At 41.5% G+C, this 24,861-nt stretch overlaps 1 protein-coding gene across 4 annotated transcripts; it reads right to left on the bottom strand.

The window, feature by feature from the left end:
- Positions 1–13: 13 nt before the first annotated feature.
- On the bottom strand, positions 14–22,886 carry LOC125249411 (phospholipid scramblase 1-like). 4 transcript variants are annotated; one of them, XM_048161692.1, is made up of 11 exons: positions 22,058–22,886; positions 21,814–21,943; positions 18,014–21,735; positions 16,074–16,098; positions 4,154–4,227; positions 3,994–4,048; positions 3,704–3,909; positions 2,613–2,774; positions 977–1,138; positions 803–867; positions 14–696 (listed from the first exon to the last, which is right to left on the bottom strand). In XM_048161692.1, the coding sequence occupies exons 3-10, from the start codon at positions 18,113–18,115 to the stop codon at positions 817–819; spliced, it is 837 nt and encodes a 278-aa protein (XP_048017649.1). In that variant the 5' UTR covers positions 18,116–21,735; positions 21,814–21,943; positions 22,058–22,886; the 3' UTR covers positions 14–696; positions 803–816. The 4 variants fall into 4 exon arrangements, 3 of the variants coding, with proteins under 3 accessions (XP_048017649.1, XP_048017650.1, XP_048017651.1); XM_048161693.1 differs by lacking the exons at positions 16,074–16,098; positions 18,014–21,735; positions 21,814–21,943; positions 22,058–22,886 and adding exons at positions 6,224–6,248; positions 6,474–8,615; XM_048161694.1 differs by lacking the exons at positions 18,014–21,735; positions 21,814–21,943; positions 22,058–22,886 and having other exon boundaries at positions 16,074–16,892.
- Between the last annotated feature and the right edge of the window lie 1,975 nt (positions 22,887–24,861).

Raw genomic sequence — 24,861 nt, 5'->3', positions numbered from 1 at the left:
ACACAATATTGTAATGCATTCATTTTAAAAGTAACTTTCCCCAACACTGGTAGGCAAGTAGGCATATTTGGACGCAACGTTAGTATTCGTACTCATAGGGAATAGTACACCATCCAGTTTTACTCCCTTCACATTCTATCGGGTTTCCTAGGTAAAAAAATTGCACTCCAAAGTCATTTACAAGGCATTATGCATGTATATGTATTATGCATTAAGAATAAAAAAGAAAACCGACAGAGCATTTAAAAGTGAGAAAATATAGACTGCATGTCTGTGCAATTAATTTTAGCCATCAAGGCAGCAGAGAATAGTTTTTAAATAGGAACATTTTCTGTGTATTTTCCATGACAAGCAACACAAAGTGCCAGTCAGTTGTGGTTGTTTTTTGTTTTTTTCACATCACCAGCACCTACTAATAACTTCATCTGTCTGTGTTTGTGGTTACTGCGGTGTTTGCTTTCCTTTCAGATAACACATGCAACCGCAGTGTCACCTTTCTATAAGAGAGAGCCACAAACTGAAACAAATGATAATGTGTCATTTGTCACTTTTGAATCGCAGAAAGTTTTTTTTTTTTTTTTTTTTTTAAGCCATATTCTGTTCTTTGATTTTCTTCTCTTCAGCCTTCATTGGAGGATAATTTGGCAAGTAGTCATCAGACATTTGTCTTTCTTCTGTCTTCTTTCTGAAGCAGGCCTATGTATCAAACAGGAAACAAAGACGTGTTTCATGCACACAAAGATAAAAATTTCCACCTTGGTTAATTTTTTTCTTTTTCTTTTGGTAAATAAAAATAGCTTACCAGAATACATCTCTTCACAGTAGTACACACAGTGGTTTTGATGTCTTTTCATAATATAAACAGTCCTGAAAATGAATAGAGTTATAATTAATAATAATAATAATTTGTAAACAAGTCTTATAGTAAGATGCTGATTTTTTTATTTTTTATTTAAATATTGTTAACAATATTTACAATGAGAATGCAGGCCCCCAGTAGAGTAGCTTTCATTTTAACTTCCAGGTTGCTCAGAAACTTCACCACAAAATCCACACCTGCGTTTGGTCCACTGTTAATGAAGGGTTTGAAGATCTTGCCAAATGGATTGTCTGTCGCTGCCTCATCCAGAGACACCAGCTGTGTGTAAAAGGTATAGAAATGACACTGTTAAATATATGTATTGTTAAATAGAATTAACAAAGTGCTTTAATTGTCACGCCATGAGTCAATATTTCCTGTTTTGTCTCCTCCTCTTTCCTTTGGCACTGTAACTGCATGGGAGAGGTAGGTTTCCTTTGGCCTTCTGTTAATCTTATTTAATATTTATTATAATTATGATTGTATATACATTCATATTCATGTGTATAATGTTATTTTACTTACCTGTGTGATTATTATTGTAATTTGACCCTTTTTTGAGTTATATTTTTGTCTTTTGTCTAAATGTGGGAAATGATAGCACTTGGTGATCATTGTACATCGTATTTATTTTATAAAACAATAAAAGCAATTTTCAAAAGAAAAGGTACTGCCCCTGTGACAGATTTTGTACCTTTTTTTCTTGTACCTTTTTTCTTTTTCACGTTAGTTGAGTTATAAAAGTGATGGGTGTTTGTTAATAAACAAACAAACTTAAGTGTGCATGTACTCCATCATCATGACGTAACACAGGCCCATCACAGAGTGGTGTTGACGTTGCTGACGAGCACACACTTTTAGCCAATCAGCGATCATCAGGCAGATGTGATCATTCATGACTGACAGGTTTTTTAGCGCAATAACTTGCAGCTGTATATTCAAGTGATTGCTGTGCCAAAGTGGCAGAAATATACAGTAAGTTATATCTACAGTAAAGAGTGGGAGAGTGACCCAACTCTCAAACCGTGGATTACACCTGTGGTGGGAGATGACTCGAAGGCTCTTTATAAATACAGTATAATTAACTCGGAGAGCACAGTTGAATGACTTCATTGAAATCGAATATGGGACAACCCCTGTCAATCGCCATATGTCTCTTCAAGTTAACTAATCATTAACACACTTGAAGTATACTGATAATAGTCTGGCTGTAAGTATCCTTAGCACAACCTTTTCCGACTCGTGGCCCACACAACCAAACACCTAAGTTTCCGCGGCCAACTTTAACGCAAGAATTTTAACGGACCCAACTATTTGTGTCACGTTGGTTAATGAGGACTTAGAAATGGAGATTATTAACATAGTGGCTACATTGTTCAACACTGCAAAAGCACATTGTAAAAAGAAACATTTGACGCTCTCCAGAGTGCAAACACAAATACACACTAGAGCATTTGCCATATCTGTTTTGCAAATATCCTATTATCCTATCCTTCACTGTCGGGATCGAATTTCCCCAGAAAAATAGCACAACCTGAAATCACCTACAGCCAAAGTGGGTCATGCAACAAGGACAATGGCTTAGTAAGCATACTAAATACCATTATAAATATAATCTATAAATTATTTTACAATGTTATATGGTTGTGAATGTTATTTTTAAGGTTACAGGACAGAAAATATCTTTGGTCAATTTAAAAACAATAAAAGTCAATAGAAAGTTGAGTCTTGTATCTGGGTGTATGTGCGTCACCTCAAAGGTTTCATCGGTGCAGCAGGCACAAGCTACACACGGTCCCGCGATCTTAAATGCCGGTTCACCTCGTTCATTCTCAACGGTGAGTTTAGGTAGGAAAAAATGACAGTTTTGTCGAACATATCCAATGGTAACACCCGGTGGAGACTGAACCTCCAGCTAAAATAAACATACACCATATAATATGCAGAACAACATAATTAAAGGATTAGTTCAATTTCAAATTAAAATTTCCTGATAATTTATTCACCTTCAAGTCATCCAAGATGTTCATGTCTTTCTTTCGTCAGTCGAGAAGAAATGAAGGTTTTTGATTAAAATATTCCAGGATTTTTCTCCATATAGTGGACTTCACTGGGGTTCAACGGTTTGAAGGTCCAAATGTCAGAGCTCTACATGATCCCAGACGAGGAATAAGAGTCTTATCTAGAGAAACCATCTGCCATTTTCTAAAAAAATAAAATAAAATTGTATACGTTTAAACCATAAATGCTCATCTTGAACTAGCTCTCTTCTTCTTCTTCTCTATTAGAATTCCAGCAGTGTAGACACTACTAAGTGTATTACTGCCCTCCACAGGTCAAAGTTTGAACTAAATTGTCATGTACAATATGCTAGTGCAAGTATATAAAAATTAGTTTAAACTTTGACCTGTGGAGGGCAGTAATACACTTAGTAGTGTCTACACTGCTGGAATTCTAATAGAGAAGAAGAAGAAGAGAGCTAGTTCAAGATGAGCATTTATGGTTAAAACTTATATAATTTTTCTTTTTTTTTCTTTTTTTAGAAAATTAGCAATGGTTTCTCTAGATAAGACTCTTATTCCTCGTCTGGGATCATGTAGAGCTCTTTGAAGCTGCACTGAAACTGACATTTGGACCTTCAACCCGTTGAACCCCAGTGAAGTCCACTATATGGAGAAAAATCCTGGAATGTTTTCCTCAAAAACCTTCATTTCTTTTCCACTGAAGAAAGAAAGACATCCAACATCTTGGATGACATGGGGGTGAGGAAATTATCAGGAAATTTATAATTTGAAAGTTAACTAATCATTTAACAGCTAAACAAGATAAAAATAACATTCATACCTCATTGCCGCAGCAGTTGCAAACAAACGGCCGCACCAGTCTGATGATCTCTTGATTTGAGTTATTAAAAACACTCATTATGAAGGAACGTGCTCCAGCACAGCAAGTCCTGTTACAACAATCGTTGTCCTCAAGAATAGTAAAAATCTTGTCCCCATTGTCATTCTTCACAGTATATCGATTGTTAGACTTTATTCCACAGCACTCTTTAAGAAATGAAAAGGTAGGAGATAAGAGTGTTGCTAATTTGATTTTGCTGTATTTCATTCATGAAATGCTGATGAACAAACCTTCTTCACAAGCTTCATCCAGACTTTGTTCTTTGTGGACAAACAATTGATCAATCTAAAATAAACATTACTTGACATTACATGAAATTTGTCAGAGTAACACCATTGATAAATGATAAAGATTAATTATAATTAATAAGCATCTCCAAACTTATCTGACCCGGGTCAAGGTCTCCAGAAGAGAGGGACAGTGGTACGGGTCTGGGGAAGATATCATTGCGGTGTTCTCTAGTGCTGTATAAACATAACCATGTATCAAACAGCTTTGTTAAGCAGATGACTACACACAGAAATATATTGTGTATTATCAGTGAAAATGGATGTTATCCTTCCTACGCAACATTCAGTCAGGTTTATGAACTTCATATCCGCCAATCACAACTTTCGTGTTCACACCTTTGAGTTTTAAATACACTGCATAATTATTAGGTTAATTAAGTTGATTTTCTGATTATATTTTTTTTCCAAGCACATTTTACCAATTCCAAACCACATTAATCTTAATAACTACTATTAATTTTGTATTTATTCATTTATAAGTGATATATAATTGTTCATGAAGGCTGGAAATGAAAAAATGCTTTATATTCAGGTGAGCATAATTATTAGGCTGGATTTCTTTTACAGGCAAAATGAGCCAAAAAAGAGTTTTATGTCTGACTGAAAAGTCAAAAATTATTAAATGCTCATGAGAATACTAATGGAATACTAGAAATGGCAAAGTTAAAGCATGACCATTGGACAGCAAAACGCTAATTTGGTCAGCAGGGTCAGACAAAAACAGGTCGAGAAGAAAAGACACAAGTTAACTGCAAAAGAATTAAGGTGAAGAATTAAGTGTGAAACTATCAGGAACCCTTTAGTCTCCAGTGACACCATTTTTCAGAACTGCAACCTACCTGGAGTCTCCAGAAGAGCGAGGTGTCACGATCCCAGAGACTTTTAGCTAAAAAATGCTGAAAAATGACCCGCACTTAATAAGAATCACAAGCTGAAGTGTTGTGAAATACTTGAAGACTGTTTTTATAGGCTTTATAGACAGATTGAGAGTGACTCTTGAAGGACCAGCACCACAACCTCTTGTACCACTGTCTGAAGAATTTATCCAGAATCTGGCAGTAAGGTGTGAGTTCATTTGTAGTCTATCTCCTACCCTGAAGTCCGTTTTGCAGATATGGAATAAAAATGAACCACACCTTACTGCAGTTAACTTGTGTCTTTTCTTCTCCACCTGTTTTTGTCTGACCCTGCTGACCCAATGAGCATTATGCTGTCCAGTGGTCATGCCTTAACTTTGCAATTTCTAGTATTGCATTAATATTACATCCTTCTCATGAGCATTTAATAATTTTTGACTTTTCAGTCTGAGTTAAATCTATTTATTCCTAATAATTATGCACACCTGAATATAAGGCGTTTTTCATTTCCAGCCTTCTTGAACAATTACACAACTGTTTTCAACATTGATAATGATCATAAATGTTTCTTGAGGAACTAATCATCATATTAGAATGATTTCTGAAGGATCATGTGACACCGAAGACTGGAGTAATGATGTTTCGATCACAGGAATAAACTGCATTTTAAAATATATTCAAATAGAAAACAGTTATTATAAATTGTAATATTTTGCAATATTACCGTTTTTGCGTTATTATGGATCAAATAAATGAAGCCTTGGTGAGCAGAAGAAACATCAAAAACATTTAAAAATCTTACCATTCAAAAACTTTTGACCGGTAGTCTAACTATTTAAAATCATTTAAATTTAATATATTTTAAATGTACTAAATTGCATCTTTGTAATTACAATGTGTAATTATAAATATACTTATTAAATGCATGACATACAAGTTTAATAGAAATTACAGTATATTTTAGTTTACCATGTCAGTACATTTGACATTACACTTTAAGTATATTTTAAAGACAGTGGTTCAAAAAAAAATCACTCATAAGTTCAACTACTACATTTAATATAGATTCAAACTATAATACATTTTCACTTAATTGTAAATAACATTCAATTAAATGTCTGAACACATTACATTGAGTTTGCATTTATTCTTTTTAAGTATTTTATAGCTCTAATAAGAACTATTTTTAAAATATATGCTAAAGTGTACTTTTTATATGTCTTGCCTTGACCATTCTGAATCCCGACAGTGCATGTTGTAGTCAAACAAACAAAAAACGGGCATAGAAAAACATCCCCCTTTAACAATCTCACCTGAGAATTCCATATTTGATTGTATCTGGGCAGAGAGAATAAATAAATGAATAAATAAGACATCAATATTATTTAGTGTTAAAATTCTCTTTCATTATTTATTTAATGTAAATAAATGAATGGTAAAAACACCATAAAACTTTATAAAACTGCACATTCATATATAAAATACAAAATTAAAATATGATTACAAAAAATTAATTTGAATTTATTTAAAATGATTGTATATTGTGAGATATGCCATACATACCAGTGTGATACGAATCATCTGTTTGGCAGTGGCACTGATGAGTACAGGTTGTTACAACAATTGTTTCTCTCATGACAAAAAAAGTATACTTTTTTTTTTTTCTTTACCAGCATGATGTTTGTGGATAAACAGTGGTTTGACCCGCTTTCAAGTTTAGTTATTTTTGTTTTTAACAGCTTGAAAATGTTCTGTTAATTCAATTACATTCATGTATATGCCATAGATAATTGCAGGCATTTATTCCTGTTGAATATCTGCTTTATCAAATTTCTAGACATTTTTTTGCAGTTTGGACCTCACCCAGGCTATAAGTGTAATAGTTATGATTAGTTTCATTTTATTTTGGTTCTGTGTTTTTTCTGTTCCCTTCCCTTCCATTTGTATGTTGACCTAGTTTCATAGTTTGTGCCATGTTAGTCACTAATTTAGTTCACCATTTAGTTTCCATTCGTTTACCCCTGTGTATTTAAACCCTGAGTTCCCTTTTGGTCAGTCACGTTCAACGTTACGTCAAAACTGAACTGATAAATTGGGATCTTACCTGAAAGCCCAATCACCTTCAAGTGTAAACTAAATGAGCCAATGGACATTAGCGTATGAGATTTGCATCGCTCACTCCAAGAGAGTGTGTGCTGTTGCAAATTAAGCTTATATTTCGGAGCTGAGCGTTTCTTCCGATTCTGCTCTGCAATCATCGTTCGAGTGTTCTGCAAACCTGGCAGAAGCTCTCCAGAGAGTGTTGGTGTGACGGTGCGTCTACGGTGTTTGCTACTACTGAAAGAGCTTCCAGCATGCTGCAGGCTTTCAATAGCGATCATTCTGTGCGCTTCAGAACTAAAAGAGCTTTTTTCCTTAAAGAGTATATTTCTCTTAAAGAGCAAACATGGGTGGGTCTTTGTAAAGGCGTTACCCCACCCAAATGTTTCTGGATGCGGTTGTTTCCTATCCTCATTTGACGGCTACAACCACAGTCTCACATACCTGGGCATAAGCATGCTGAGACTGCGTTCATGGGTGGCTCATGTTCTTGCTCATGGTCTCGCCTTTCTTGTAAAGGCTTGAGTTTCTCAGAGTGTCGTGTGCCATTGAGCTGTTGGCTGACAGCTTCCGGATTGGATTGGTCTATCTCATGGGGGAACCTAGCATTTCATTCGGGGCTCTGGCAGAGGATCAGATGTCGATCACTGCATTGGAGAGAGGGCCGTTGTGCTCTGGAGATGAGAATGACGAGTTTCCTACTTTGGCAGTGCTTGTTCATGCTAAATTGGATTTAGAGTTGCAGCCGCACTTGCCCGGGCTTCTGAGTGCCCGGACCCACTATGAGTGGATGTTTGTTTTCTGGGGGTGTGATAAATAAATCGCCTTACCCCACCCCTGTGCCTTTCCTAATGGAGGCACACAAAGAACTTAGGACTGTGCAGCTGCAGCATGCCCATAAAGTGATGCCACCTGGTGGTGTCATCCGCAACTCTCATCCAGCACCTGTAAGATAATAGCAGCTCCGGATGCTAAGGCTTATAGTGCTGCTGGACAGGCCGCCTCTGCCCTGCATGCGATGACCACCCTGCAAGTCTACCAGGCCAAAGCACTCAGAATGCACAGGGGTAGTTCTGAACCAGGGTTGATGCAGGAACTGCGTACGGTGACTGAACGTATTGAAAGTCACAGGCCCTCAGCCAGATGATGCCTACCTTGGGGGTCCAGAAGCACCCCCTGGCTAAACCTTGCAGAGATGCTCCGATCTCACAAGGTGGCCTTTTTGGCGATGCTGTCAAGGACTGTGCCCAGCAGTTCTCCACTGTCCAGAAGCAGGCTGATAGCGTGCCCCGATCTGCTACCATACCATCATGGGCTGCCCCTTAGTCTGCTCGTTGCCAAGGGCATCCATCCCCTGCGGCAAAAAAAAGCTCCGGCACAGCCAGCTGAACTGTGACATCAAGCCATCGGCAGGAAGAATTTACGAAGGTCGTGGAGGTGGCCTTTGTTCTGATGAAGGAATGGTGTTTGCATCCTCAACTATCTCGACTACTAGCTCATACTGGCCCACTGTTGAGAGCAGTTGTGCGAACACAGGGACCTGGTGCTACAGTACAGCCATCTGGGGCCATCTGGGGCCATCTGGGGCTTCAGGTCAACTGGTAAAAGAGCAAACTCTCCCTCGTGCAGAGGATCTCTTTTCTTGGTATAGAGTTTGACTTGGTCAACCTGACAGAATGCCTCACGAAGGAACGTGCTTAATCGGTGCTGAACTGCCTGAACACACTCAAGGGCAGGACAGCAGCCCCACTGAAACTATTGGGGCATATGGTATCTGCAGCCCCAGTAATGGCTCTCAGTTTGCTTCATATGAGGCCGCTTCAGCACTGGCTTCACGGCCAAGTTCCGAGATGGCCGTGGCAATGCGGCAAGCACCCAGTGGCAATCAACCTGGCTTGTCACCAAACCTTCAGTCCATGGTTGGACCTTGCATTTCTATGGGCAGGAGTTCCCCTAGAGCAAGTTGTAACACTCCAGTTAATATGCCAGGAAGTTACACTAAATAAAGGGAACGTTTATGCTTCTTAAACAGCAGGAAACTAAAAAAAGAAATACAACAGGAGACTGATGTCACCAATAAACCCAAGTGTATTTACAATTCAATCAGTGTACACCACCAAAAAACACATTAAACATCCAAGATAAAAAATGTGTGTGTGTGTATGTGTGCATGTGTGTCTAAATAGTCTCTAGAGTCCAGCGCGTTGAAAAGTTTATATAGGAGCAGTCTCACCAGGGAAATAGCCAGTCCGAGAGCAGGATCCTACAGGTATAATCCAACTGTTTAAAGTCCTCCAAGGCGAGTAATCCGTGAAAAAAACCCAATATACTCCACAAGAGATGGCGAAATAACAGCACAGCAAAAAACAGTCAGAAAACAAGGCAAGGGGAAAAAGATTTGTGTTTAGAAAAGACGCGCTGTCAAACGCCGGCGTGCCGGTTCCTTATATAGGAAAAACATGGGAAACATCCCGCCGAGTTGACGTAACGCCACGTGACGACGGAGCGCGAGCGGAATCTCGCGGGAGCAGAATCTCGCGGGAATATAAATCTGGGTCAAACACAGACAACATATAAGGGAGAAAACAACATACAGGGGAAAGCTATTTACATAATAGTCAATGTATTATTATTATTGGCAATTTATGCTATAATTGGCTTCCCCTTATGTGGCAACGCTACAAAGTGTCCAGGCATGCAATGTTCTCCACAGATGCCTTTGCCATCAGGGAATGACTCTTTCTATCCTGGAAGGGTTGGAGCAAAGGCTGTCTCCCTCCACCCTGAAAGTACACTATATTGCCAAAAGTTTTGGGATGCTTGCCTTTACATGCACATGAACTTTAATGACATCCCATTCTTAATCCGTTGGGTTTAATATGGAGCTGGCCACCCTTTGCAGCTATAACAGCCTCAACTCTTCTGGGAAGGTTTTCCACAAGGTTTAGGAGTTTGTTTTTTGGAATTTTTTACCATTCTAGAAGCGCATTTGTGAGGTCAGGCACTGATGTTGGTCGAGAAGGCCTGGCTTCGCAGTATCTGCTCTAATTCATCCCAAAGGTGTTCTGTCGGGTTGAGGTCAGGACTCTGTGCAGTCAAGTTTCTCCACACCAACTTCACTCATGCATGTCTTTATGGACCTTGCTCTGTGCACTGATGCACAGTCATGTTGGAACACGAAGGGGCCATTCCCAAACTGTTCCCACAAAGTTGGGAGCATGAAATTGTCCAAAATGTCTTTGTATGCTAAAGCATTAATCGTTCCTTTCACTGGAACTAAGGGTTCAAGCCCAACCCTCTGAAAAACAACCCAAGACCATAATCCCCCTCCACCAAACTTTACACTTGGCACAATGCAGTCAGGCAAGTACCTTTCTCCTGGCAACCGCCAAACCCAGACTCGTCCATCGGATTGCCAGACAGAGAAATGTGATTGGTCACTCCAGAGAACACGTCTCTACTGCTCTAGAGTCCAGTGGCGGCGTGATTTAGACCACTGCATCCAACACTTTGCATTGCATTTGGTGATGTATGGCTTGGATGCAGCTGTTCGGCCATGGAAACCCATTACATGAAGCTCTCTACGCACTGTTCTTGAGCTAATCTGAAGGCCACACAAAGTTTGGAGGTCTGTAGCCATTGAGTTGGCAACTTCTGCACACTGTGCGCCTCAGCATGTGCTGACCCCGCTCTGTGATTTTACGTGGCCTACCACTTCGTGGCTGGGTTGCTGTTGTTTTCCCAATTGCTTCCACTTTGTTATGATGCCACAAACAGTTGACCGTGGAATATTTAGTAGTGAGGAAATTTCACTGAGCTCCTGAGAGCGACCCATTCTTTCACAAATGTTTGTAGAAGCAGTCTGCATGCCTAGGTGTTTGATTTTATACACCTGTAGCCATGGAAGTGATTGGAACACCTGAATTCAATTATTTGGAGGGGTCTCCCAATACTTTTGGCAATATAGTGTATATGCTGCTGCTATCGCCACACATCATGATGCAGTAGATGGTAAATCTGTGGGGAGGCACAACCTGATCCTCAGGTTCCTTAGGGATGCAAGGAGACTAAATCCTCCCCAGCCTCAGCTTGTACCATCTTGGGACCTCCTTTTGGCTCCTTTACGGCCTTTCAAAGAGAGCCTTTTGAACCTCTGCAGTCAGTAGAGCTCAAAATCTTTGAAGTAGGTGCTCTTGACTGCACTGGCTTCAATCAAGAGGGTGGGGGACCTGCAGGCATTTACGGTCGAAGAATCGTTCCTGGAATTCGGACCAGCCTACTTTCATGTTGTCCTCAGACCCCGGCCTGGATATGTGCCCAAGGTTCCCACCACACCTTTCAGGAATCAGGTGGTGAACCTGCAAGCGCCACCCTTGGAGGAGGCAGACCCAGCCCTTGCTCTGCTCTGTCCCATTTGTGCCTTGTGCTTATACGTGGACCATACGGGGACAGCAAAAGGAAAGGCTGTCTCCAAGCAAAGGCTCACCCACTGGATGCTCCCACATAGTGGATGCTGTTGTCTTGGCATACCAAACTCAATATCAGCTGTGCCCCCTGGGGGTCAGGGCTCACTCTACGAGGAGTATAGCAGACATCTGTTGAGATGCGGGCTTGGTGATACCTAACAAGTTTGCAATATTTTACAATCTCCATGTAGAGCCTGTGTCCTTCTGTATACTCATCTTAAATAGCCAGTAAACACCCGGTCCCACTCGCCATATCTCTGCTCGTATTGATTTTACCCCAACTAGGCTGTGTGTACCTCAGAGACCTTCCATATGTAGCACTGCCCTGATTGGCCAGTCCATATGTATAATTTCAACATAATACCTCCCACGTGCAGGATGTGGTCTCCATAGTGCTCCCTTAGGGGGGTACGCTTTCCCAGTGTTATCCAATGTTTCACTGTATGGAACAGCAGTGAGACACTTCTCTGTTTTAAACCTATCCTTTCTTCCACCCCAGCAGGTACTTGGGGATTTGGTGGTTTGTACAGGGTGCTGGAGGGGGGCAGCATTAGTAGCGCTTTAGTAGGGATCCCAATTCGTCAGTTCTGACATAACGGCGAATGTGACTGAACATCTCAGTTATGTATGTAACCCTCGTTTTCTGAAGGAGTGAACGGAGATGTTACTTCCCGTTGCCACAATTGCTGTACAGACCGCTGAATGGCTGGGACACAACATCTTGCCTCCTCAGTGACAACTTAATGTGCAACTTTACGCACTCTTCCTCTATACCTGCTTTGCCGGGTGGAGTATGTGATGCAAATATTGCATATAAATGTCCATTGGGTTGTTTAACATAACATCTCAGTTCCCTTCCTCAGGGAACGAGGGAGGGATACATACGTAACCGAGATGTTCTGTCTGTTCTTTGCTCCATGTTGTCTTTTATGTAGAGTGTTTTCATGCTAATTTGTATTCCCCCGAGATCCTGCATTTTGGTTTTCTTATTACTGACTTTGAATCAGTACTTCCTTGTGTGTTTTGTCCAGAACACACCAGAAACCTGACAATAAGCAATTCACTAATTTTTTTCTAAGTGCTAATTTTTATAAGAGTGTGTGTGTTTCTCAACAACCTCAATATTTGTCACTTGTCATTGCACAAACGATTATAACCTTGGTCTGTGGCATAGCAGCTGTGGGTCATCACGGTTTGTTTATTTGCTCCAGCAGTGACTGCTTGATTGTTCATTTTAAATTTCCACATATAGTTGCTACTGAAACATGCTGAACAGAGCTTCATTGTTATTTTTTGTCTGTAGTATGTTGTTGTACTTATTTACATGTACTTTCAGGTTTGTGCTTTTGTAAAGTACTTTGAGCACTGCCTGGAAGCGCAATACAATATTAATATAAGTAGTAGCAGTTATAGTAGGCCTGTCAATAGTCATGTGATATCAATACGTGATATGACTGGAGTCTTCAAAAGTACTATTCTTTATTTATTTTTATTTTTTTTGAACTGGAAAAAAAAACAAATAAAAAAAAAAACGTTTTGATTACTTTTGACCTAACTCGGTCGTTTATCACTAAGATCTTAGATTTAAATAGGATTATTGTGTACCATATGTAACTCATGTAGGCCAGTAAGAGCTGTGTGTGTAAACCTCATTCCCCTGATTTCAAGAGGTGCTCTAGCGACTGACGGTAGAGACTGCAGTCTTTAGTCTCCTTGTTAGAGCGCCCGCCTCCCATGCTGGAGACCCGGGTTCAAGATCCCGCTTAAAGCGGGGCGAGTAGGACCTGAGGGGTTAAATTGGTGCCGTGACCCTGATGGTTGTGAGTTTTAGGGGGCTGCAACTCGAGATTGGAGCAACTCGAGATTGGATATACCCCCCCAGGGACTACTTGTGCCTGGAAGAGGAGTACGATAGATGAGATGCCTAAATTATGTAGTGGAGTTGGGGAGGTGGAGGGATATCAAAACAACTGATGCCAGAGCAGGGTGAGTAGCTGCTTATATGCTCTGGTCGTTAATTGAAAGATTGGGGTTCCCTCCTCTTGAAATTATGTTTGAATTTCACTAATTGAAAGATTAGATGGGTTCACTCCTCCCGAAATTACGTTGTGAACTTCACTTATGTCATAACTGTTCACTGAATCATAATAATCAACTCCCCACTGACAAAATCAAGACCCGCCCTACATTTGTAGCCATTTCACTCAGATACTGTATATACATCACAATAGAGAAGAACTGTTTCATGTCTGCTTTACAAGAGCTGCACTAATTTACTGTGAATTAAGTAATCTTATTCCCTTATTCAGATAAATTTGAAACTAACTTCTTGATGTGCAAAGTGTACATGTACATGTATTTTCTCTTGTTTTTAGTGCCCACTTGTGGAGGAATCATGCAAAAGTCAGATTTCTTGATTCATCTCAGTGATAATCAACAGACTCGGATCCAGAACAGCCGGTCTCAAATACATTCATTCATCTGAACATTAGTGACAGTGTTGTGCTGTTGTTTCTAGTGAGGGATGTTGACATTGTGTGATAATATGTATATGTTCATTGCAGAAACATATCTGTAGTTCCCTTTCAGTCTGTCACGTTCGACGTACATCAGTAGTGACCGACGAATTGGGATATCACTAGAGAGCCCTATCAGCTTCGAGTGAACTAAAACAAGCCAATGGAATTGCCGTGCGATATTTGCATAATGCGCACCGCCTCCGACAGGTGTATATAAATAGGAAGCAGATGCAATTGCACTCTGTCTTTCGCTTCGGAGCGAACAGTTGGTGTCCAGCTTCAGACTTCACAAGAGTGAAACTAAACAGCCTTGGAGATTCAGCGTCTGTTTGTGTTGGCGTTAAGGCACAACAGCGAGGTCGCAAGCTTCCCGGGGAGCCTGAGCTTAAGCTCTCAACTGCTGTTTTAACAGACACATCGCATCACTCCCTGTGTGCTTCAGCACAAGAGAGCTGACTCTTCCCTTTCTAAAAGAGCTTCACAGACAGACACTGCGTCTTTTTCAAGACGTCATTCTGTCTGTGCGTTTCTGGAGGCGGTCGTTTCCTATCCTCACTGACGGCCACAATCACTTTCTCTCATGTCTGCTTAGTGTGCTGAGACTGTGTTTGTGGGTGGTTCATATTCTCTTATGAGAATATACCCACGTCGGCGTGTTGTTTGTCTCACCTTTCTCGTAAGGGCTTGAGCGTTCAGCGCGCCGTGTGCCGTCGAGCTGCCGACTGACAGCGCGCGTTGCCATGGCAACCCAGCACGTTGTCTGGCGCTCTAGATGCACGGTCGAGACTCGAGCGCCTTTAATGAGGTGGAGTCCCCTCACTTATTCCCCGATCTAGTTTATTTTTCTGAATCAGAAAAATACTACTTTGGTTAATAAGCCTGGGTGACCAGAGGATCACAGTGGGGCATTACCCGCCGAGCCATTCTCCGTGGGCCCCCCACTCCTCTAGTGCATCGCAAACATGTTGTGACTATGTCCGTGGGTGGTTCATGTTTAGTACAACATGGCCACGTCGGCGCCCAGTGCGCCGTGTGTCGTCCAGTTGGACGGCCACGTTCACTGTCCAACATGGCTGGTAGCTTCTGCTTGGATTGCTGGTCCTTCTCATGAGGGACCTAGCGTCTTAGTCTGGGCTCCAGCAGAGGATCAGATGTCGACTGCTACATTGGAGAGAGTATTGTTGGGCTCTGAACATGAAGATGATGCTGAGCATCCCACAGTCGTGATGTGCTCATGCTGAATCAGATTCAGACATGACAACCATGCTTTCCCGGGCCCCTGGGGGCGTTGTGCGATGCGTACTCGCCTTGCCCCGCCCCGCCCCCTGTCTTTAGCCCAGATGTGCATGGAAAAACTTGGCAGTTTGTAGCCTCTTTGGTGTCAAATATGGAACGCCAAGGGGGCCATAATCTGCATTACAAGTTTTTTCTCTCTCACTACCCTTTAGGGTGGGGTGGCAGTGCTACGGGCACACCACCTCTGCCCTGCATGGGTCTTGGCCCCTGGCAAGTCCGTGGTAGGCCAAAGCACTCATTGCATGTGGGTAGTTCTGAGTCAGGGTTGAGCTACGCATGATCCAGGTCATAGCGCAGGCCCCTGGCCAGACAATGTCCACCGTGGTGGTCCGGAAACACCCCTGGCTAGTCTTGCTGGGATGTGTCGTCGTCAAAGTACACTTTCTCGATGCGCTCATCTCACAAGCTGGCCTAAAACCCAGCCCGCTCCCCCCGCAGCCAACCCAGTTGGTTAGCGGGAGGCGGTCCTGGGGATATGGCGACCTGAAGCTGAAGTAAACAGTTCTTTCCCCGGAGGAGGGCCGGGTAGAGAATTGTTCAACTACTACATTTAATATAGATTCAAACTATAATAATTTTTCATATGTAAATAACATTCGATTAAATGTCTGAAAACATTAAATTTTTGCACTTATTCTTTTAAAGTATTTTATTTCTGTAATAAGTACTTTTTTTGGTAAAGTATGCTAAAGTATACTTTTTTTGTGTCTTGCCTCATCCATAGTCTGAATCCACAGTCAAACAAACAAAACAGGCATACAAACTCACTTTAACGAACTCACCTGACAATTCCATATTTGATTGTATCTGGGCAGAGAGAATAAATAAATGAATAAATATGACATCAATATTATTCAGTGTTCAATTTTCTTCTCTTTCATTATTTATTTTTTGTAAATAAATGAATAGTAAAAACACCATAAGACTTTATAAAACTGCACATTTATATATAAAATACTAAATTAAAACATGATTATTAGTGGTGGGCCGTTATCGGCGTTAACGTGCTGCGTTAACGTGAGACTCTTATCGGGCGATAAAAAAAATATCGCCATTAATCCATTCTCAAAGTTGGGTTGGGAGCTGGGTCTATACTACGCAAGCTATGATGACTTTCACCTTGATATTTTAGCGTGGATGTATATCTAGCCGAACTGACCCTTCGCAAAGACCCGCCCCCCTTAGTTACTGTTGCTTTGGTCGATAAGCCGTGGCGCTGTGACGCCACACACAATGATAAATGCATCACGGAGCAAAGAGGACATTGACAACACGTCGACAGATAAGACAGAGCAGGTTACTTATGATATTTAACAAAGTCCCAGCTTTAAAACTGTGTAGTTTTTTAAGAAATTCAAACAATAAAACCTGTTTTCTTTAATGTGTCGTGACCATGGTCGTGACAGATTGCTGTAGCGCCTCAGCTCAAGAGGCTCGTAAACCGATCATTTCTTACTACGAGTCCATTTATGGCATCAAATAACCATGAATGAACATGAGAATCAATGTTGTTTCAAATGTGGAAATATGTCAATATACAAAATATAATATACAAAAGTTTAACTCCACCGAGGTTAATTTTCTAACTCCTATCTGCTTTGTCGGACAAAATGGCAGATTACATTTAGTCATTTGCTGCGTCCCAATTCGCCTACTTATACTACGCCCTAAAAGTATGTACTCTTTCTGTGAACAAAAAGTACTTACTTTTGAGTGTGTAGCAAAAGAGTAGACAAGCTTTGGGACATACTATCACGTCATACAATTGCGTCTTTGCTCTCTGTCGCATCCAGTCACCGTAAACTACCCTGTCAATCATCTTACATCCTCCACATTTCATTTAGCTAATTTCCTACCGTATCGGAGAGAAATGCAGCACGTTGATCTGCAGTCGCGAGTCTTTCATGTGGAGAACTCTCCTCATATTAATGCATAATGATGCATTTAAAAGTTAATGGCCAATCAGATCTTTATAAAAGTCCACATTGGTATTTGCAGATGAAAAATAACACATATAACATTAAATAAATATTTTCTATCAGTTTGAACTGATTATTAGTCACTCAAACTACCTCTCAGCGTCGATCGTGCATATTCGTTGTTCTGTTATGTTTTGTAGTTTTTAACACTTTTTACTGGTGTTTGTAGTTCTGAACTGAATCCTCATACAACGCGCAATTTAGGATGGATTTTAGGATGGATAGTATGGACATTGGGACACTTGGGTAAAGTTGGTTTTATATTCGCACATTCGGACTTCTGATAAATTCTGACTTTCCTATAAATGTGCAATAAATTAATGTTTGCGAATTTTAAGCAGTGACATGATACTGACAACCAACGATTGTCAACTTACAACATTTTTCACAGTCGATCAAAATAGGCAAGTATTGTTTTAATGGCATATTTACTTGTGAATGTCCACTGAATGTCCAATGTAGTGTGATTAACAAGGCTATTGAATACGGATGTCAGAATGTGCGAATATAAAACCAACTTTACCCAAGTCATTGGGACGCAGGGACAATTTGGGTATCTCACATATTATGAATGTCTTCGGCAGAATTCAAATGAGCCATTTTAATCTAGATTAATCTAGATTAATTCCAAAATTAATCTAGATTAATCTAGATTAAAAAAAATGTATCTATGCCCACCACTAATGATTATTAAAAAAATAATTATTTAAAATGATCATATATTGTGAGATATGCCATAATACCAGTGTGATACGAATCGTCTGTTCGGCAGTGGCACTTATGAGTACATGAAATGTTTCTCTCATGACAAAAAAGTAACTTTTTTTTTTTTTTTTTGCCAGCATGATGTTTGTGGTTGAAGAGTGGTTTCACCCATTTTAGTTACTTTTGGTTTTAACAGCTTGAAAATGTTCTGAGTAAACCCTGAGTGCCCTTTCAATCAGTCATGTTCGCCGTTACATCAGAAGTGAACTGATGAATTGGGATCTTACCTGAGAGCCCAATCACCTTTGAGTATAAACTAAACGAGCCAATGGCGTATGAGATTTGCATCGCGCACTTCAAGAGAGTGTGTGCTGTCACAAATTATGCTTTTATTTCAGAGCTGAGCATTTCTTCTGATTCTGCTCTGCAATAATCGTCCTAGTGTTCTGCGAGACCTGGGAGAAGCTCTCTAGAGAGTGCTGGTGTGACGGCACGTCTACGGTGTTTGCTACTACTGAAAGAGCTTCCAGTATGCTGCAGGCTTTCAATAGTGACCATTCTGTGCGCTTCAGCACTAAAAGAGCTTACTAAAAGAGTATATTTCTCTAAAAGAGCAAACACAGGTGGGTCTGTGTAAAGACGTTATTCCACCTGAATGTTTCTGGATGTGGTCATTTCTTATCCCCATTTGACGGCCACTGGCACGGTCTCACATGCCTGGGCATAAGCATGCTGAGACTGCATTTGTAGGTGGCTCATGTTATCGCATGAGAGCATGACTACGTTGGCAAGCTGGTCAGCTTCTCAGAGTGTCCTGGAGATGCTGTTGTCATGGCAATCCTGTGCATCATTCAGCGCTCTAGATGCACGTTCGGTCGGGACTTGAGTACCTTATATGAGGTGGAATCCCCTCACCTTTACCCCGATCTAATTCCTCCTACTTCGACAAATAGCCAGGGTAACCTGAGGATTACAGTAAGGGGTTCCCCCACCTTCTCATGGAGGACCTAGCATTTCATTCGGTTCCCACCACACCTTTCAGAGATCTGGTGGTGAACCTGCAAGCACTACGCTTGGAGGAGGGAGACCCAGCCCTTGCTCTGCTCTGTCCCGTTTGTGCCTTGTGATTATACATGGACCATACGCAGAGCTTTAAGACCAGCTCTTTGTCTGCTATGGGGGACAACAGAAGGGAAAGGCTGTCTTCAAGCAAAGGCTCGCACACTGGATAGTGGATGCTATTGTCTTGGCTTACCAAACTCAATATCAGCCGTAACCCTTGGGGATGAGGACTCACTCTACAAGGAGTGTAGCATCCTCCTGTTCGTTGGCACAAAGTGCCTCGATAGAAGATATCTGTAGAGCTGCGGGCTGGGTGACACCTAACAAATTTGCGAGATTTTACAATCTTTGTGTAGAGCCTGTGTACTTCTGTGTACTTGCCTTAAGTAGCCAGTAAACACCAGGTTCCGGATACGTGCACTTATCTGCTTCACAGGTGAGTTCCCCTCATGGCAAACCCTGCTTGGAGACTCCCAGCACCCTCGGAAGTCAGAAGTGATGGAGCGTCAGACACCAGGTCTAGTACTTGTGATTATGCCCAAGATCAGCCCCTGTGCTACGCCCCCTATGGTACCAATGGTATGGCTTCCCTCTCGGAGTGCCTGTGTCTTTCTCTGGCAGAGCTGCTCTGCCATCTCTGCTGGTATTGAGTTTACCACAACTAGGCTGTGTGTACCTCAGAGACCTTCCATATGTAGCACTGCCCTGCTTGGCCAGTTCATATGTGAAATTTTCACATAATACCTCCCACGTGCAGGATGTGGTCTCCGTAGTGCTTCCTTAGGGGGTACGCTTTCCCAGTGTTATCCAAAGTTTTACTGTATGGAACAGCAGTGAGACACTTCTCTGTCTAAGACCTATCCTTTCTTCCACCCCAGCAGGTGCTTGAGGATTTGGTGGCTTATACAAGGCGCTGGAAGGGGGCAGCAATAGTAGCAGTTTGGTAGGGATCTCCAATTTTTAGAAGAAGAAACAAACGCACTGCCGTCTGAGGTGCCAGTCAGGAGAGATAAATTCAGATATATGTAAAAAGATGTGACTTTGTGTTGAGTGTGCAGTCACATCTTTTTACAGGGATTCTTCAATTTGTCGGTTCTGACATAACGGCGAATGCAACTGACTGAAAGGGAACATCTCGGTTATGTATGTAACCCTCATTCTCTGAAGGAGTGAACAGAGATGTTACTTCCCGTCGCCACAATTGCTGTACAACCGCTGAATGGCCGGGACACACCGTCTTGCCTCCTCAGCGAAAACTTAATGTGCAACTTCACATGCTCTTCCTTTATACCTGCTTTGCGGGGTGGAGCACACAATGCAAATCTCACATACCAATGTACATTGGCTCGTATATCTCTCAGGCACGATCCCAATTCATCAGTTCAGTTCTGACATAACATCTCCATTCCCTTCTTCAAGGAACGAGGGAGGGTTGAATACATAACCAAGACATTCTGTCTGTTCTTTGCTCCATGTTGTCTTTTATGAGTATTTTCATGCTTATTTGTATTCCACAGAGATCCTGCGTTTTGGTTTTCTTATTACTGACTTTGAATCAGTATTTCCTTGTGTGTTTTGTCTAGAACACACCAGAAACCTGACAATAAGTCAATTCACTATTTTTTTCTTGGTGCTCAGGAGGAGGATCAGGGGGAGGGATGGTGGGCCAGGTCCAGAGCCCCCAACTGAAGGCCAGGGGGGAGCCGGAGGAACAGACCATGGGGACTCCATGAAGGTCGGCCTCCATGGCCGTATCAGGGAGAGCGGGCTGCTCCGGAATGGCAGCGGGCTCGGGCTGCTCCAGGACGGCAGCGGGCTCAGGCTGCTCCGGGACGGCAGCGGGCTCGGGCTGCTCTGGAACGACGGCAGGCTGCTCGGGCTGCTCTGGGACTGCAGCGGGCCTGGACTGCTCTGGGTCATGGTCACCAGACCCTACGTGCGTTCTCCAAGCACGCCAAACTGTCAAGACATAAAAGACAAAGACAGTTTTCCTGGCCATGTCAGGACTCACCAAGGAGGCGTTCGACACCAAAACCTCTGGGGTGGCCTCCGGGCCAACAGTGGGCTCTGGAATAGCCTCCGGGCCTTGAGGGATGGAACCCCTTCTCCTCTTTCTCCTCCTCCTTCGTGAGTGAGGCGGTAACTCGGTCCCCACCACCACTGAGGACTCTGGAGCGGACTCACTGACTGGAGCGGGCTCTGGAGCGAACTCACTGACTGGAGCGGACTCGCTGGCTGGAGCGGACTCACTGGCTGGAGCGGGCTCTGGAGTGGACTCACTGACTGGAGTGGACTCACTGGCTGGAGCTGACTTACTGACTGGACCGGGCTCTGGAGTGGACTCACTGGCTGAAGCGGACTCTGGAAAGGCCTCCGGGCCTTGAAGGATGAAGGAAGCCTTCTTCCTCCTCCTCCTCCTCCTCCTCCTCCTCCTTTTCCATGGGTGAAGCAGAGACTCAGTGCCCACCTCCTCTGTGGCCTCTGGAACGGATTCACGGGCTGGAACGGGATCTGGAGCGGACTCACTGGCTGGAGCGTGCACACTGACTGGAGTGAACTCATAGGTTGGAGCGGGGTCTGGCTGATCCGGTGTGGCCCATTTACTCCGATGTTGGAAATAGTGGACGAACCCCCAAAAATCCAGGTCTCCCAGTCCATTCATCTCCCACCGAGGTAACAAGTCATCCAGGCAACCATTCTAAAGGTCCATTAATGTTGCATTATTATAGCCCAGTCCCACCGCCAGGGTCAAAAACAATTGGGCAAAACCACCCACCTCATTCCCCTGTTGTTTCAGGGTGGTTAAATTTTGTAGGCGAGCCATCCTTCACAGAGCCGCTCCTTCACAGTAGCCGGAAGAGTGATTTGAATACCCATCCTGCTGGATCTATTTGTGATGGAGGTTTCTGTCACGGAAACACAGAGACAAACTGTGATAAAATAAGGTTTGTAACTCACAACTCAAAGAGCCAAACAATGGGTTTGTTTAAAGATCATTTTATTCACTGTTTGTTTCTCACATGTGTCAAATGGAAGGTGCACATTCTATTGTGACCCATGTTTGTCCATCTTGGCCTTTTGGGCCTGTAAAACAAGAAAAGGTGAATGAATTAATGATTTGTTTGTTAATGGAAATTTTTTGTCTTACCTTCTTCCTGGAGCTTCCTAATAGGAGGGGCCCGCAAACAGGAAGCCGGATTTATACCGTCCCAAAGGAGGAGGAGTTCAAGCATTAAGCATGTTTTAAGGAAATTACATTGTATGCATGTCTTTTTAGATTCTCATTGGTTTTCATGGGGAAAATGGAGTTTGATAAAGATGATGTGAATGTTTATATTTCAATGCTGATGTTAAACATGATTTTATAAACAAACGATGTAAATTTTAATTGAAATGACCCTGACATTGGTTTGTTTGAATTTGAGGGGAGGAGCCTTAAGTATAAAGAGGGTAATTGTTTGGACAAAATGAGAGAGGAACTGAGTGTGACTGTTGGGCCAGTAGCCAACGTATTTGATGTTTCCTATGTAAATATTATTTTGTTTTGTTTTTCTTTATTTTTGTTTTGTTATTATTGTATTGGAAAATTGGTGGTTGGAACCCAGTTGCACTGTCTGGAGCATGCCCTGACCTGGAAATTAAATCATCTTTAAGAACTTTCAGAGTTTTTCATCTTTTTCTTGCTGCCTGCCTTACCACTGCTAACGACCACCTTACACAAACAGACAAGATCCAAGTGTAGTTCTTTTAATGGGTAATCCAAATCGTAAACAGCCAGGCAGGGGTCAAAATCCATAAAGCAGTCAAACAGGGAACAACAAAACAAACAAAGAAACTGGTGACCTGAACTGAAACCTCCATGCAAAAGCAGAAACATACAAGGTATAAATAGACAGACATGAATCAAACTGCCAAAGTCACGTGAACCATTGATATTTCGAAACACTTATGATGTAACGAAGCCTCATTTACTAAAATCACATGACTTTAACGTTCCGGAACTCTGATTCGAAACACAAGATTTGTAAAGATTCGAAGCTTCCTGAAGCAGTGTTTTGAAATCACCTGCAATGCAGGCCTCATTGGATTTTATGAAAAATATCTTAATTTGTGTTCTGAAGATGAATGAAGGTCTTACAGGTGTGGAACGAATGAGGGTGAGTAATAAATGACGTTATTTTTATTTTTGGGTGATCTAACCCTTTAAGTGAAGGTATCTTGTAGGGGTTTGACGAGATCTCGCGGGATTAAAATGTGACCAGATTTCTCGCCAAGGAAAAAAAAAAGCTGTCTCGTGAGGGTGAATTTAGGATAAAATATGCCACCGCTATGATTACATTACTCCTCCACTGTTGTTTTGCTTTTTATAGGAATAAAAACCATTAAATCAGCTGGATAACAGTCGCCGCCGATCCCTATTCACAGAGTACACGAATACTTACTGCAGAATACTTTCAATTAGAGAGAAATAAAATAAATTACATATTTCTGTTAAACCAGATTTATTCTGTTAAATGTTTCTTTCAGGAATTGTTACAGAAATCAAAAGTAAACTCAATCACGCATTCAAGCAGAATTCAAAATGAAAAGAAAACTGAATCAAAAGTGCATTTTAAACATGGTTAATGGTTCTGAAAAGATAAACGATTCGGTGAGGAAGTGAGTTAAATGACCAATTGAGTCCATGATTCAGACTGATGACTCTTGTGTCTGATTCACATTGGTCATGTTCACACTGTCAGTTTTTGGGATTGACAACCACATTTACTTACAGGTGTGAGTCTCGTTCACACAGCAACTTTCATTAGCGTCTGGAACACTGTCTGTATGAACGTGCAATGAGAGTCAAGCCCGTATTCTCTTACTAGTAATGACAGTGACCAACGTAATATTAATAATGTAAAGTACGGTTCAGTTCACACAGCACAAATATTCTGAGAATGCGGTTGGGAGTCCTGAAAATTTACATGTGAGTTCGGTTATAGAATTCGGTTATCACACCTGTAATTAAACGTACTGTGTGTGAACGTAACAGTATTAAGGACTCAAATACAGGACTGACAACTGCATTCTGCTGCTGTGTGAATGTGGCCATTGATTGCAATCTCCCTATTCTAGCTTATGCTACTCTGATCTGAAACTTGTATCGTTACCACTTCTTGTGTCTATTTGCCTTTTCACAATGATCGCTTATTGTATTCCTCACTTGTAAGTCACTTTGGATAAAAGCATCTGCTAACTGAATAAATGTAAACGTAAATGATTCATCTCAGTCTGTGTTTACAGCACTGCTTATGTGCATCAGATTGTGTTTGATCACAGTATACAGAGTATAACTGTTTAACTTGTGTTCTTGGAATATTTAAATCCTTTTCCTTCCTTCCATCAGGACGTGTCAGTCTGGCTCGACGTCTGTTCAGGTGGTGCTTAGGTGAAACTTTAGCAGTAAATGTCAGATGTCAGAATACTTTTAATTAGAGAGAAATAAAATAACTGACATTTCTGTTCAACCAGATTCATTCTGTTAAATGTTTCTTTTAGAAATCGTTACAGAGCATCTGTGTTGAAAAAGATCATTATCCACTGAACATATATGTTTCAGTTAATCATGCTTAATGCCATTTTCTATTAAATGCTTGGGCATACTTATTTATTTGTTCAGTTGTATATAAAATCTGTCCATCTTCTTGAAAATGATTTATGCCGTTCAAGATTGTCATAATAAAGAATTAAAGTAATTGGTAACACTTTATAATAACTGCACGCTATGAAGCATTAGTTAAGCATTAGTTAATACATAATTCCTCACTTATAAAGCATTAAT

The sequence above is a fragment of the Megalobrama amblycephala genome, linkage group LG16 (assembly GCF_018812025.1).
Source record: "Megalobrama amblycephala isolate DHTTF-2021 linkage group LG16, ASM1881202v1, whole genome shotgun sequence".
Taxonomy (NCBI): domain Eukaryota; kingdom Metazoa; phylum Chordata; class Actinopteri; order Cypriniformes; family Xenocyprididae; genus Megalobrama; species Megalobrama amblycephala.
The sequence above is the reverse complement of the archived record's forward strand: the minus strand, read 5'-3'. Positions and strand labels throughout refer to the sequence as shown.